The sequence below is a fragment of the Perognathus longimembris genome, chromosome 1 (genome assembly GCF_023159225.1).
Source record: "Perognathus longimembris pacificus isolate PPM17 chromosome 1, ASM2315922v1, whole genome shotgun sequence".
In the NCBI taxonomy this organism is placed as follows: Eukaryota; Metazoa; Chordata; class Mammalia; order Rodentia; family Heteromyidae; genus Perognathus; species Perognathus longimembris.
Window position 1 is genome coordinate 12951579 of NC_063161.1, and position 13982 is coordinate 12965560.

Below are 13982 nucleotides of genomic sequence, written 5' to 3' on the forward strand. Positions count from 1 at the left end.
AATGATACGTCCATATGCCACATGGGGCATGCGTCTAAGAAAATATGGGCAGCCCCTTCTGTACCTTACAAAGAGTAGCAGACTGAAATTGGCCTGTTAATGGCCAAGGGTCCAGCTGGTTCTAGAAGGTTCTGTTGCCTGTTTATCTAGAGTCCAGTGGGTTGTAATGGGAAAAAGGGAACTAGGGGCAGCAATGTAGTCAGTCCTGCTGACAGTCACAAAGAGGTGGGCAAGGGTGTGTGTGTGTGTGTGTGTGTGTGTGTGTGTGTGTGTGTGTAGAATAGGACTGGACAGAAGAAGCAGAAGGATGGCTGGGAAAGCAAGCAGAGTCCTTCTGCTCTCTGCAAACATTGCCTCAGCCCTGGCTCAAAACCCTACCAGCTTATGTGGCAAGGATTCACACACTTTGTTCTGGAGCTTTCTACCGTCACAGCTTAGATCTGCACTTCTGTATCTCTGTTCCTAGGAACATGGCTCCCACTGAAGTCTCCAGTGCCTACAGCCCTCTGTGGACCGAAGCAGGAGGCTACCATGCTTCCCAGACCAGCTGGGGAAGACAGGGCAGGGGTTGTGGAGTCCTGTGGTTGATAATCTAGGCTTTGCCAGTGGAAGGGGCAGGGTAAGCAGGAAATATCCTTGTCCCTTGACTGCACCTGGTTCTGGAAACAGCAGCAGCCAGGCATGCCTGCATTTCCACCAGCTAAGCATGGGAGAGCAAAAGTATTACAAATGTTTTTCCTCCTCCAAACAAACAAACCATTGCCTTTTGTTTTCTAGGCATACCTCACTAATAGATTTTTTTTTGACAAGGAAGAACATGGAATGCTTTCTACCTTGTGCAAAACAGATCAATTTTAAAAAAATGTCATTAGAAAATAAAACATGAACACAAAACAGCAAGTGAGGAGAAAGAGTCCCCCGAAGGACAGCTTTTCTCCCTTGAAGCCAGTGAAGGGCACTCAGCGTCTGGTGAGTTTCACTGAAGTGCAACTCAGGGGCAGAAACATGGGAAGTAGATGTAAATTTCTATTTGTAAGCCCTCCAAAACAAAAACAAACTAAAAAATACACAGAGCAAACATGTCCAAACTATAAAACTGGAGAAGTAACCATCAGGTGATCAATTGCTCTTACTGAACAACCTTAACACTATGTGAGCATGCAGGCGGTGTGTGTGTGTGTGTGTGTGTGTGTGTGTGTGTGTGTGTGTGTGTGTACTGTGTAACCTTACTGCCCTCCCCTCCTTTTATTTTTATCTCTCCCATCTACAGCCCTGAGACCTCCCTCCACCCCCCTGGAATGGAATCATTTTCTGGGGGCAGAATCCAGAATTAGAACCATTGCACTTAAATAAAAGTTTAATCCATGTCATATAAAGTACCTGTATTCTATAAACTGTATAGAGGCCACAGTGCTAGTTTGGTTTTGCTTGCTTGTTTGTTCAGGGGAAGGTCAGGGACAGTTTTGACACTTGGCAGATTTCACGTGTGCTAAATCACTCAAGCTAAAGATTCTCTTGTGGGACACCTGCTCTATGGGGAGCCCAGAGAAGGGACTGTCCTGGTCAGGTAAGTCCAAGAAATGCTGCCATAATGCTCTTGGGAATTCATAATGCACTTCATGCATTCAAGGTTCTGAAAAGCCCTGCAGAAAGGAAATGGATTTCATTTGTGTTTCCCAAGGATATATGATCATAAAACCTTTCATTTGTATCATACCAAAAGGTGGTGTCAGAAAACCCGCGTTCTGTAGATCATCCCTTAGGAATGCAATGGACCTGTTTACCTTCGCGGAAGCTGATTTCTGAGGACGGCGCCCCCTGTCTGGAAAAAAAGAGCCCAGACTCCCAAATTTCAGTTACTGGTGCTGTTTGGTCAAACACATTACATAACTATCTATCAAGGGGGGTAGTAGTTGTGTCTGTCACAAAGTGGAGAGACCATGGAAGAAGGTGCTATAAATAGCTTCAGCCTGCTCCTCTCTTGCTCATATCAAATAAAGTAATTTCCTCAGTGAGATGTTGCAGTTGCTGCTCACAGAGCTTGCTGTGAGCTTTACAATACCATTTTCATAGTTTCTGTGAATAAATTATCCATTCTTTTGTTTGTTTAGAATATCCTCACCCCTATACTACATACTGCATCAAAAACAAAACAAAACCCACAAAACTTACCCATCCCACCCTCCCCAATTGTTAGAACTATTATTATTATAATTACTATATACAGTATCTGCTACCCAATCATTCACTAGTTGTAAGAGGGATGTGGCTCAAATTTCAACCAAGAATCATCAGAAATGGCTGCAAATGAGAAGTAGGGTGGGATGTTCTCAAGAATCCGGGAAGTAGCAATTTTCCAGTCTCCTAGAGAAGGTGCACGGATTAAAATCACAGAGGCTGTCTTAGCTACTCATGGGTAGCAGCCATGAGGGACCTAAGGTCCCTTAGCCTCTGGAGGACAGGGGAGGGTGTGCATATTGTGTGTATGCCAGTCTTCATCCTTGACCTTCAGGAGGGGTATAAATGCCAGACCATTAAAAATCCCCAAATGTATGCATGCCTCTCACTCTTTAATGCAGCAAGCAGTAGCTAATGCTTCTTCTGCATGGGAATGTGACTGTTGGTTGTAAGATGACAGCAGGAGGCACTTGACCACATTCCTCTTCCCTCACCCAAGGCAGACATCAATAATCAATCACAGCACAGTTCCACACTGTGCCTGGAGAATTTCCAGTGGGATTTAAAAGAAACCAGTACCCATAAATTGCAATAGGCACATGAGAGGAAATACTTTTGCCATTTCTTGTGTTGGGTAATGACCTTAGATTATTGACCATGTTGAGAGGACTGATCCAAGTGTGAGGTTTTCAAATTTGGGCCAAAGAAATATACACAGCTGTAGGGGTTATAGACCTTCTGGGGTTGCTCACAAATAGTCCCTCAAACCCAGGAATAGCAGGGGTTTGTTCATTGTTGAGCTGGCTGCTCTGTGTCCATGTAAAGCTGCTTGAGGGCCAAGACTATTGGCTTTGTCCAATGCTCTATCTGCAGGGCCTATGTAGTCAGGCCTAGAAGGGAGCAGATGCTCAATAAATACATGTTGACTCTAAAGCTACGGTCACTTTGCCTTCACCACAACTGGCACTGCCAGTTCATTGCCACATAAAAGCCTATACTACTAGACTGCTAGTTCTGGTGAAAAATCTGTTACAATCAGCTCTTTCCTTGGGTTACAAAAAAAAAATCACATTTCTTTCATGGAAGGGACTTTGGGGTCAATTGAAATTGGCTTGGAGTTAGTCCCTTGCGAAGATGTCTCTCTCTTTTTCTGGCAGTACTGAGGACTGAACTTAGAGGCCCGAACCATGACCCAGCCCTTTGGCTTTTAGTTTGTTTTTCAAGTGAGATCTCGGGCTTTTTCGTGGGCTAGCCTCAGACTGTGATCCTCCTGTGTCTGCCTCCCACACAGCTGTGAGTATAGGCATGTACCACGGGCCTACCCCTAAGGGCTGAAACAACCTATTTATTTCTAGCAGAATTCCTGAATGATGTCATCTATGCACATCACAAGGGTTGTCACTAGACAACTCCATGAGAAGCAAGCTGGTGTGGAGAAACATCATGTCTCCAAATGAGCTGTTGCAAAGCAAAGCACAGACCATAGATTTCTCCTGCAAAGATGTAGCAGTCTGCTGCTACACACAAACACACACACAAAAAGAAACCTATACAGAGACCATGTTTAAATAACTATAAATAATATTAATTAGAATTTATGGAATGCATAATTCATGGAATTCACCAGAACACAAGGAAATCTCTGAGACAGTGTTGCAGTATTCGCATCTAAAAAAAAAAAAACAAGGACAATCGCCCTGTTCCCTTGTGAAGACAGCCGTCCTTCCCGACGAAGGATTTTTTTTAAAAAATAATTCTCACCAATGCTGCTAGCAGCATCTTCCCCGAGGAAATATTAATTTACAAAATAACCCCATATCCATATAATTCATTTGACAAATAAAAATCTTAAATTAAAAAGAAGGATTCTCTCCCTCCCCTTCCCTATCCCTTACCCCTGCCCCCTTTATTCCAATTTCAGGTAGCTTGGCACTGAATAATTGAACATTAAAAAATCGAGTTTGTAGACTTCGTACAGCTGCGTCTGGTGCTCGGAGCTGATGTTCTGGAAGAACTCTGTGGTCATCTCGTCGGTAGTTCTCGTAGACTTTGCATAGGTGGGGAACTTCAGGTAGCTGCTCACGCCTGCCAGTTGGAGGACGTAATTGGAATCCTCTTCCAGGGTCTCGTACTTGCCCACGAGGTCATAGTGGATGAGGCAGGGGTGGCAGAGGGAGTAGACAGTTTGCCAGTGCTCGTTGAAGGGCTCCTCCCGCTGGGTGTGGGGGTCAATGAGATAAGCCACGAACTCCTCGAACTTGACATCGGCCCCCTTGTGCAGGGCCTCCTGCGTGGCGTTCTTGCGCTGGCGTTTGATGATCTTGGTGCCATAACGCTTATGGAAAGAGGTGTTGTATTTCTGGGTGAATTTGTTGCGGTAGGCAGACACCAGGCGCTCGAAGGGCTCCCGGACGAACAAGAACTTCATGTAGCTTTTCAAGCGATGGTTGATCTCTGGGATGCTGTACTGATTGAGGGTCTTCAGGTTGGCAGAGATGTGGGCCTCATTGGCAGGGATCTCCATGGGGTCACTGTATTTGCCCCGCCCGGTGAGGACCATCATGAGACGTTTCCAGTTGGTACACGCCACCTTGGGCACGTAGCAGTAGATGAGTTCATGGTCTTCATCCACCACCAGGTGCTTCAGGTCGTTGGGGGTCAGCACCCTTCGCTTCCGACTCATGGCGCTGTTGGCTCGGCAGGTGTCTGTCACCTGGTCCCGCCTCATCTGGTGGAGGACTGCAGTGTTTGAGAGCTCCAGCTGCAGAGGGGACACAAGAAGAAGAGCTCAGAGCTTGTTTAGATCACGCTGAACGTGGATCTAGCCACTGAAGCCCGCTTGGTGACTCCACAGGGGACCAGGCACCCTGCTCTGCAGTGAGCAGGAATGACAATCTGAGATGCTCATAGTTTATGGGGGTGAGGTGGGGGAGGGGGAGGGCATGGCAGGGCAGGGAGGTGGCCACCAACAGAGCCACAGGGAGCCACATGGGGAGATGTGTGGACTCTTCTAAATGTGAAGGACAAACGTCTCTGCAAAATCGGCACCCTCTACCTGAGCTAATCCTGTAGTCCACTCGGAACAGGTAGCCTAAGGCCTCTCTGTCTTATTCTGCCACCATCTTGGTCCCCAATATCTAGAGACTCAGACACCTTCTGGGAACCCTATTATTGGCTTAGTGCCTACCATCATGATTTGCCTATCTCAAATGCATACTATGGCCCTTCTGCTCAATAGAAAAGAAAGGAATTGTTCATCATAAAGCAATGGAGATGACAGGGGTACAAATGCTAAGCAGTGGCTACCCTCGGGCTGCAGGTGACATGGTGGCTCAATTTCACCCCTCCCCAACCCCAAGGGCATACACTTGCAGGTATCCGAGTTTACACATTTGTTTTCACATTCTCCAGCCCCAGCCTGCTTTGTTCCTGCTCCTTGCTCTTCCTGGGCAAGCAATCACTCACTTTTTCTGCTTGCCCGGGCATTCCTTGGGCCAGGGCTCAGCTGCAGATCTCCTGTCTTTGTTCCCGTGGGATGAAAGCTTGACCATCCATCAAAGTCCACCATGCTCCCATGCCACACAGCAGGAAATTCCTTCCTTCCATTAAACAGCCACAGTGCTGAGCAGCCATAGAATGCAACCCTCAATCAAACCATGCTTGGGATGCTCAGCTCCTATGGCCACCGAGCCCCAGGGCTTCATTGCCTCCTCAGGTCAGACTATGGGTGGCCTCGAGTCCAGAAGGGGCAGAGAAGAGTCAGTGTAACTACCTGGAGAGTCAATCAGTAGAATCCAGAGCTCGATGGGACCCAGAAAGCTGGCTTAGCACTTCCAACTGAGAATCATAGCCTGCCTTGACTCCTTCCCTGCCATGCACAGGGCACCTGGGCTGGTCCTACATTAGCAACTCTGGTGAGTTCCCTGGACACCTGGGGGATATCTCGCTGGCCCTGTACCTTGTGTGTGAGAGAAAGGAGCACTGTTAGGCAGATAGGGATAAAAAAAAATGATGGACCTAACCCATAGCATATAACATGTATCCCATCATGGTGTTTCTTGTTCTCATAGTGTCTCTGGCTCTCGTTCAATTGCTTCTTCGTCCCATAATGCCTTGGAGTGCCTGCTCAACCAATGGAAAGAGCCAGGGCAGTTCATGCACAAGCTATCTAGCAATTGACACAAAGCCAATGGGAGGGGAGATGGGAGGAGCCTGGTAGTATAAAACTACCCTCCAAGAGGACTCCATTGGACTACTCTTTGAGCCTCTCCCTGGGTGGAGAATTTCACTATTTCCTTTCACGACTTTCCTTTCCTTTCAAATAAACTTTCTCTGTTTACCCTAAACACTCTCTTGCCCTTTAATTCCTTAATGGGCAGAGAAAATGAATTTGATCCCCTTGGCTGGTATCATTTGCTGTAGAGCTCTGTGTGTGCCTCCTCTCACGGGCCCCAGGACAGCCCTGACAGTGATGATGGAGATGGCGACCATGGTAACAGCAGACCGCATGACTAAGGAGCCACTCTGTGCAAGATCCCTTCTCAGGTGACTTCAATGCCGCTTTTCTAGCAACACCATTGTGAGCTAGGCACTGCTCTCCATTAGATGTTTCACCCCCGAAGAGAAAGCCAACCACAGCTGAGGTGCTTGGTAAAGCCTGATGTGCCACAACATGGGGAGTCTTGCTATGCTAGCCTCACAAATAGCTGACTGAATCTGAAGGGAGGTAGGTGTGAATCGCGCACATCTACTTCACAGTTCAACTTCAGATGTGGGCTAGCTGTGCCTGGCTCCCATGGGTACACAGTGGAGGAGGTGATGGAAAAATCTAGAGCCTGTGAGGAAGTCCCACAGTCCCTGCTCTTTTTTTCTTCCAGGCAGTGCTGCCCCAGAGAGTGCCATGCTGTAAGAAAGCCCTACTCAGCCTCCTAGAAGACCGAGTCAACTCCACTGATGGGCAGAGTTGACTGCCAGCCACCCCGTGACCACAGCCATGGGAATGATCTAAAACAGGAACTAGGCTAGATGCCTAGGGTTGATTGGGTAGGCAGTCCATGCTTGCTGTCTGAAGCTGCAAAATTCAGCAGGGTGTGTTACCCAATAATAGCTATCTGAACATGAGTGCTGAGAAAGGTAGTGGGGAGGTGGTACTGAGCCTGTTAGCCAAACAATACAAGCAAAGATGCCCCAGACAGATCAGGTATCCCTAACCTGAAAACACGACATTCAAGATGTGCCCAAATCTGGATTTTCTTTAAAAAACAACAACTGAAGTGCTTGGGATTGAGCCATGCCTCCAGACCCAAATCGGAACATTTCTGAGCACCAGCATGGTGACAGAGTTGAAAAATTCCACATTCTCTTATGTCAACGTCTTGACTGGGTGCATCCAAAATAGGGGATCAAATGACCTGAGGGCTTACATGGATGAGGTGTGTGAAATGGAAATGAATTGGATATTTAAATCTGAATCCATCCCTAAGATATCTATTTCATTATGCATGTGCAGATATATCCCCAAGACCAATGAGTATGAAATGTGTACCATTTCTGGCCCCAAGCATTTTGGATAAGTGTTACTCAACCTATACATTTTTCATTTCCACTTGGGACAATTGAGAAATTATTGACCATTAGTTACTCACGGACCAAGTGAAAACCATCAGTAAAGCTTACCCTGGCCACAAGGACAGAGCACTATTCTCTCCTGTGCCTAGCCCAGGACGGCCATGTCTTGGGATCCAGTTTTGGTATGGTGATCCAGATGTGGGGCCTAGAGCTCTCTGAGCCTTCGCTTCCCTACCTGAGTGGGAGTCAGGGTTCGAGGGAGGGGCCTGTGTAGGAACATGCGATCCCATCAGACCCCCCTTCAACACTTTTCCTCTCTTCTACCTCCCAGCCCTAGTCTACAGAAAGAGATCAACTAAGTGCAGCGATGCGGCCACCTTTCATGTTGGATGTAATCCAATTTGTCCCAGAGCGTCCAGTTGGTTACATGCATTCTGCTTGCCGTCCCACAGAAAAATCTAGAATATTCTTCCTCAGTACGTGGTCCCTTGCTTTAGATTTTGCCATGAAGGCTCAAAGCCCAGTTTCCCTGAGAACCCCTCTCCAAGGCATGAATGACACCATGTGTATGCCAAGAAATGCAGAAGGCAAGCTGCAGAATTTCCTGATTTTCTTTCATGCACAACACCTAGCAAGGATGCTAATCAAATCCAACATCGATTGTGTGAGTCTTCACTGTATGCCAGCTATGATACTAATGCTTTCTATTGATTACAGTATTTAATGCAATCAATAATCCAGGGGGAAAGTATTGTTATAGTCTTTGTTTTCTGACTGAGGCTCTATCAGAGGCAACAACACATTCAGAAAAGAGGGACTGATTTACAGAGCACTATGCTGCCTCTTGTCTTACCCCATGAGCTCCTCCCAACATTCATAAGGCTGTGCTGTTGTCAACAAACCCATCCGGACAACTGAACTGGACCCGTCCCTTTGGTGTTCCCGCTGTGCACACCGTGTGAGTACACAGTGTTCCCTCTGCCACATGTCAGCTCAGGAAGTGGTAGGCTTGCCTTTCCACAGCTCTACTCCAGTGCCTGCAAAGTGCCAGCCTCATAAAATGTGCTCAGTAAGTACCTGCTGAGAGAATGAGTGGATTAGCTGTAAGTTTGCAAGTCCCACCTTACACAGCTAAAGGAAGTTTCTAGTGATTCGGAGATATCAGCACGTGTTCAATAGGAGCCATACGAGGACAGTGTCCCCCCAAATTCATGCCCACACGGAACCTCAGGGGTCAAATTCATGTCCACACAAAATCTCAGAATGTGATCCTATTTGTAGAATGTTTGTATAGATGCACTTGGTTAAGATGACATCATACTGGATTAGGAGGGGCCCTAGCCCAACGGCATCCTCATAAAAAAAAAAAAGAGTGGACCCAGCATGACAAGGCCCCGGGTTCAATCCCCAGCACCACAAACAAACAACAATGACAACAAAGACCCCAGAAAGCCAAGTCACAGACACAGGTGGGGGAGAATGACACCGGAAGGCAGAAATAGCAGGGTTACTGACAGTCACTGGAAGCTAGGAAGGAACAAGAAAGGATGCATGGGGTGGGGGTGGGGACAGAAATAGGAGACTTGAGATTAAGGATTTTAGCTGGTTGTGGGCTTTGTAGCAGCATGGCAGAAGGGGAAATGTGATTGAATCTCTTTGCTCTAATATTCAGAAAGGAAAAGCATACCAGTTGTTGCTTTTGTATGGGCGGGGGGCAGGGGGGGTAGCTCAAGATCTACATGATCTCCAAAAATTCAGTCAAGTGGGGAGACTGCTGGTTCTGCGTGCTCATGCTGAATCTTTGGGGAGTACATGGTGCAGCACTCCAAACCGATGTCCCTTCCACCCGAAGTCTCCAGAAGGCTTCCGTGAGGACGAAACATTTGGTGTGCCAATTGCCAATAACAAACCACAGCGACTTTCCCAGAGAGCACAGCTGCTTCCATCTAACACACCCATCCTTGCTTCACAGCGGGGTCTTTCTCTCCCAGGCTGGCTGGTCCCAGATATGGATGCTATTTGATCCCTGTGATCCTCGGATGCTTTGCATGCAGGCAAGTCACCCAAGGGGGCTTGTTGCAGCCACTGCCTGGGCGCCAACCTAAACCTGCTGATTTAGCAGGCCAAGGGCAGGGCCTGAGCATTTGCATTTCCAGCAAGTTCCCAGGTATATTGGTCTTGTATGTGTGTGGTGGGGAGGGTGGGGGTGGATTTACTCAGCCTCACATTGTCTCACAGCTCTGGAGTTTCAAGTCCAAGATCCAAGTTCTAGTCAGGCTGGGATGCAACCTCTGTCTTTGGCCTAGGAAGGTAGCCTTTCTGGCATTCTCTGCATAGGCTTACACCCCTAGTACCTTCCTCATCAGGATTAGCACCCTTTATTTTTTTTAGATGTATTTATTGTTATTATTTTAATATATTTAATTATTTAATATATTTATTGTTAAAGGTGGTGGGCAGAGGGATTATGGTTATGTAAGTCAGGCAAACAGTACATTTCTTCTTGGACAATGTCACCCCTTTCCTCACTTTCTCTTGGTTTTTCCCTCCAGCCCCCCTCCCACTCCAGTTGTGATAGTTCGTTTTCACATAGTGCCTAGTGAGTACAGCTGTTACATTTGTCCACTCTTTGTCACACTGTTTCAGTGGCCCCCTTTACCTTTCCAAAGATGGATAAGTGAACAAATAAGACAAAAGGAAATGAAAACAAAAACAGAGAGAGAGGGGAAAAAAATCAACCTCTTGTTTCCATTTCCTGGAGTTCATTTCGATAAACATTATTTTCTATGGTCAGATGCACATAGCTATTGCACCTATGTGGTCCTCTCCTAAGAAGAGTCTCCTTTGAAGACCCCCTTATTTTTATTCAGTCACCTCTTTAAAGACACAGTCTTCAGCTAGCGTCACCTCCGCCCCCCCCCCCCCCCCCCGCTCTTGGAAGTTAAGAATCACCGTTTACGCTTTGTGGAAATGACTATAATCTCATGTCCATCAATTCCCTGCTACTCATAATGACAGACCCAGAACCCAGCTTCCCCGTCTCCGCCTCGAGGCTGCAGCCTCCACTTCTTTCATCATCCCAAAGTATAAATTAGGTCTGGGGAAGGTTGGTTCACGGAATCCCAAAACATGGCCCCTGGGGGCTCTGGGCTGTGTTTCTTCTCTTTTCAATGTCTATTTTTAATGTGAACATTTAAAAAAGCAACTATAATTAGTGTAAGTACCAAACTTAGGGATTGCTTGGAAAAGTCTTTACATTTTTTTTTTTAAGCTGCGTTTCATCTTTAGAGGAAGGAAGGTTGGCTGCTCTTAAATTAAAACACCTTCTGTGAAGCAAGACCCAAACTACTGCTGCCCACTTCACTGCCTGGGCAGGAGAGAAAGGGAAATCTGGAAGCTTCCAAGGACTGGGCTATCCGAATGTGCCTTTAGTAACCATTAGATTGGGGTGGTTCTCTGCTTTTTTCCGCATGAAAAATGAGTTGGGACTAAGGAAGAGAACTAGATGAGCCAACTCGCTGTGATTCTGTAATGTTCCTTCCCGCGGGCGTAACTCCTAAGCTGTCAGGGAAGGGGCCGGTCGTGCAGAGTCTCTGAAAGAAATCACCCATGGACTGAGCACCCCATGCCTGCCCCACCATTACCGCATCCACTCCAAGGTTAGCCATCATGAGCCGTTCCCAGTTAGGATTGAGGAAACTGAGGCACAGGGGAAGAAGTAGCTACTTTAGGAACAGAGTCTGGAGTTTGAGTCCAGCCAGACTGTACTCTAAGACCTTGCCTTAGGCAGCCTCTTGGGGTTTGCACACCCACCGAGGAGTTTACACCTCTGGAGCAGTGCCTGGAGCGGAAGCTCCACCTGGCACTGCACTGGGGTGATAGAAGCACCCCTGAGACCTAGATCCCACCCCAGAGACCAAGGTTCCCAGGCTGCCCAGGTGGGAGCAGGGGGTGCCATGGCTGGAACCTGAAGCAGGGGCCTGGGCTAAGCAGGGACCTGGTGACTCTGGCCGTCTCACTGGATTGCTTTCCTGGCACTCCAGGATAGGAGGACTGGGAAGAGGTGGCTTCTCGGAGCTCCTCTCGTCCCCAGCCTAGCTCCCCTTGCTCAGTGAAAGGAATCCCGTGGGCAGCTGCAAAAGCAAAAGGAGAGGGAAGCCGCCAGGCTGTGGGCGTCCCGGGTACAGAGAGGAGCACTTGAAACCAGGGTGGGTACAGAGAAAGCAGCGGCCCTCGGCTCTCCAGTCATTTCAGCGTGCACTGCTCATCTTCTCACGCTCACCACAACTCACTCGTCTCGCCGGCCTCTCTGTTCTGGAATGGGAACATTGAGAGGGGCAGGTTTGGTCCATTTTGTCTACTATAGCATTCCCAGTATCTTCCACTCAAAGATTTGTCAACTGAATGAACACACACGAGAATGAATGAATGCGTGGACGCAAGATCGAATGAATGAATGATGCATGAAGGAGTGGACGCATGCATACAGAAGTGAGTGAATGCATGAAGGAGCAAATGGATGCAAAGGAGTGAATGAATGTGCCCAGGAATGAATGCACACAGGGATGAATGTATGCATGCAGGAGTGAATGAATGCAGGCACACAGAAATGAATCAATGGACATAGGAGTGAATGAATGCATGCACACAGGAGTGACTGAATGAATGCCCACAGAGGTGAAGAAATGAATGAATAAATAAATGCTGGCACAAAGAAGTGAATGGATGAATGCACACAGTAGTGAATGTACGTACGCCTGTAGGAGTGAATGAATGCATTCGGAAGTGAATGCATGCAGGAATAAATGAATGCACGCATGTGGGAGTGAATGATATGAGGCTGTAGTGATTGTACAGGCCCCTCAGGGCTGACAAAACTGCACAGGCTCTCTAGCACCTATACCTTTTGCCATCCCCTATTTCCCATGAATGTGTCTGGCCCAGAACCTGCAGCTGCAGCCCAGGAGCTCAGCACGGCCCAGCGGTGGTGGCCAAGAGATGTGCAGCTAGGGCTCTGGGCCTTGGTAGAAATGGGCTTCGGGTGACTGTCATAGCCTAGGAATATTGGCGCTTTCCACACAGCTGGTGACCAGGAAACAGGAGGCGAGGCGCAAATCAGGCTGGAGGGGGAGCGGGCCCAGGGCTGGATGTGAAGCTGTGTGCCTGGGGCGCCCATCCAGCCAAGCCAGGTGCAGCTGGAAAGACCTGATTTCCATCTCAGACCCGCCGCCGTTAGGCTTCCGGAGGCCTAGGCAGAGGACGGGAGGGGCACAGGAATAGGAAGGAGCTGCTGCCAGGCTGGACTGGCTTGTGATGAATGGGGGCCTGGAACAGGGACAATGGTGAGGAAGAGACACGGCTCTCACACTGCTTCGGGGGCTGACTCCCTGGGAATCAGAAGTCAGGGGGGCCGGCGGGCTGTGCACCTGCTGCCCGAGGCTTTGGGGTTCTTGGAGGACAAGGCTGGCAGAAGAAAGGGAGGGGGGGCTCATCCTCAGCCAAGAGACTAGCAGCCACCCACCATGGAGTTAGGCCTCCCACATGGGGTGCCCTGTGGAGGGGTGTGGCACGGGCTGTGACCCCCCCCCCCCCAGGTTCTCTTTCTGGCCTCTCCTTCAATCAACTGGCCTGGTTAATTTGCTTCCTGACTCTTTCCAGACCCACCAGCATATTCTATTTCACATTTCCTCTAAACTGGGCACTAGTGATCATGCCTGTAATCCTAGCTACTCAGGAGACTGAGACCTAAGGACCAAGGTTGGAAGCCAGCCAGGACAGGAAAGTTCATGAAACTCTGCTTTCCAATTAATGACCCAAAAGCTGCAAACAGAGCTGTGGTTCAATGGTAGAGTGCCTGTCTTTAGCAAAAAAGCTAAGGGGCATTGCCCAGGTCCTGAGTGCAAGACTCGGTACGAGCACACACATAAAAATATTTTCTCTAAGATGCTTGACCCCTTAGGCCTTAGTTTCCCTATCTGAACAGTAAGGGTCTGGTACACAGTGAGCACATGAGGATCAGGATTCTCTTGTAATCACGAGTGTTGTCATACCTTGTTCATCCCATCAGCAGTTTGCAATATGCACCCAGGCATATCCTGGCCATCCTAGCTACTCAGGAGGCTGAGAGATCTGAGGACCGAGGTTTGAGGCCAGCCCAGGCAGAAAAGTCTGTGAGACTCTACTTCCAATTAACCAAGTCCCCCCACTCCCCCCCCCGAAAAAAAAGCCAGAAGTAG

The 13982-nt window shown here is 48.2% G+C and overlaps 1 protein-coding gene across 3 annotated transcripts in view; it reads right to left on the reverse strand.

The window, feature by feature from the left end:
- Positions 1 to 1219: 1219 nt before the first annotated feature.
- Positions 1220 to 13982, reverse strand: part of Chst11 (carbohydrate sulfotransferase 11) — a 194611-nt gene continuing 181848 nt past the window's right edge. For all 3 annotated transcript variants that reach the window (XM_048356845.1, XM_048356836.1, XM_048356853.1), the window contains exon 3: positions 1220 to 4939. In XM_048356845.1, coding sequence (XP_048212802.1) covers positions 4085 to 4939 — 855 coding nt within the window. In that variant the 3' untranslated portion in view covers positions 1220 to 4084. The remainder of the gene's footprint in view (positions 4940 to 13982) is intronic.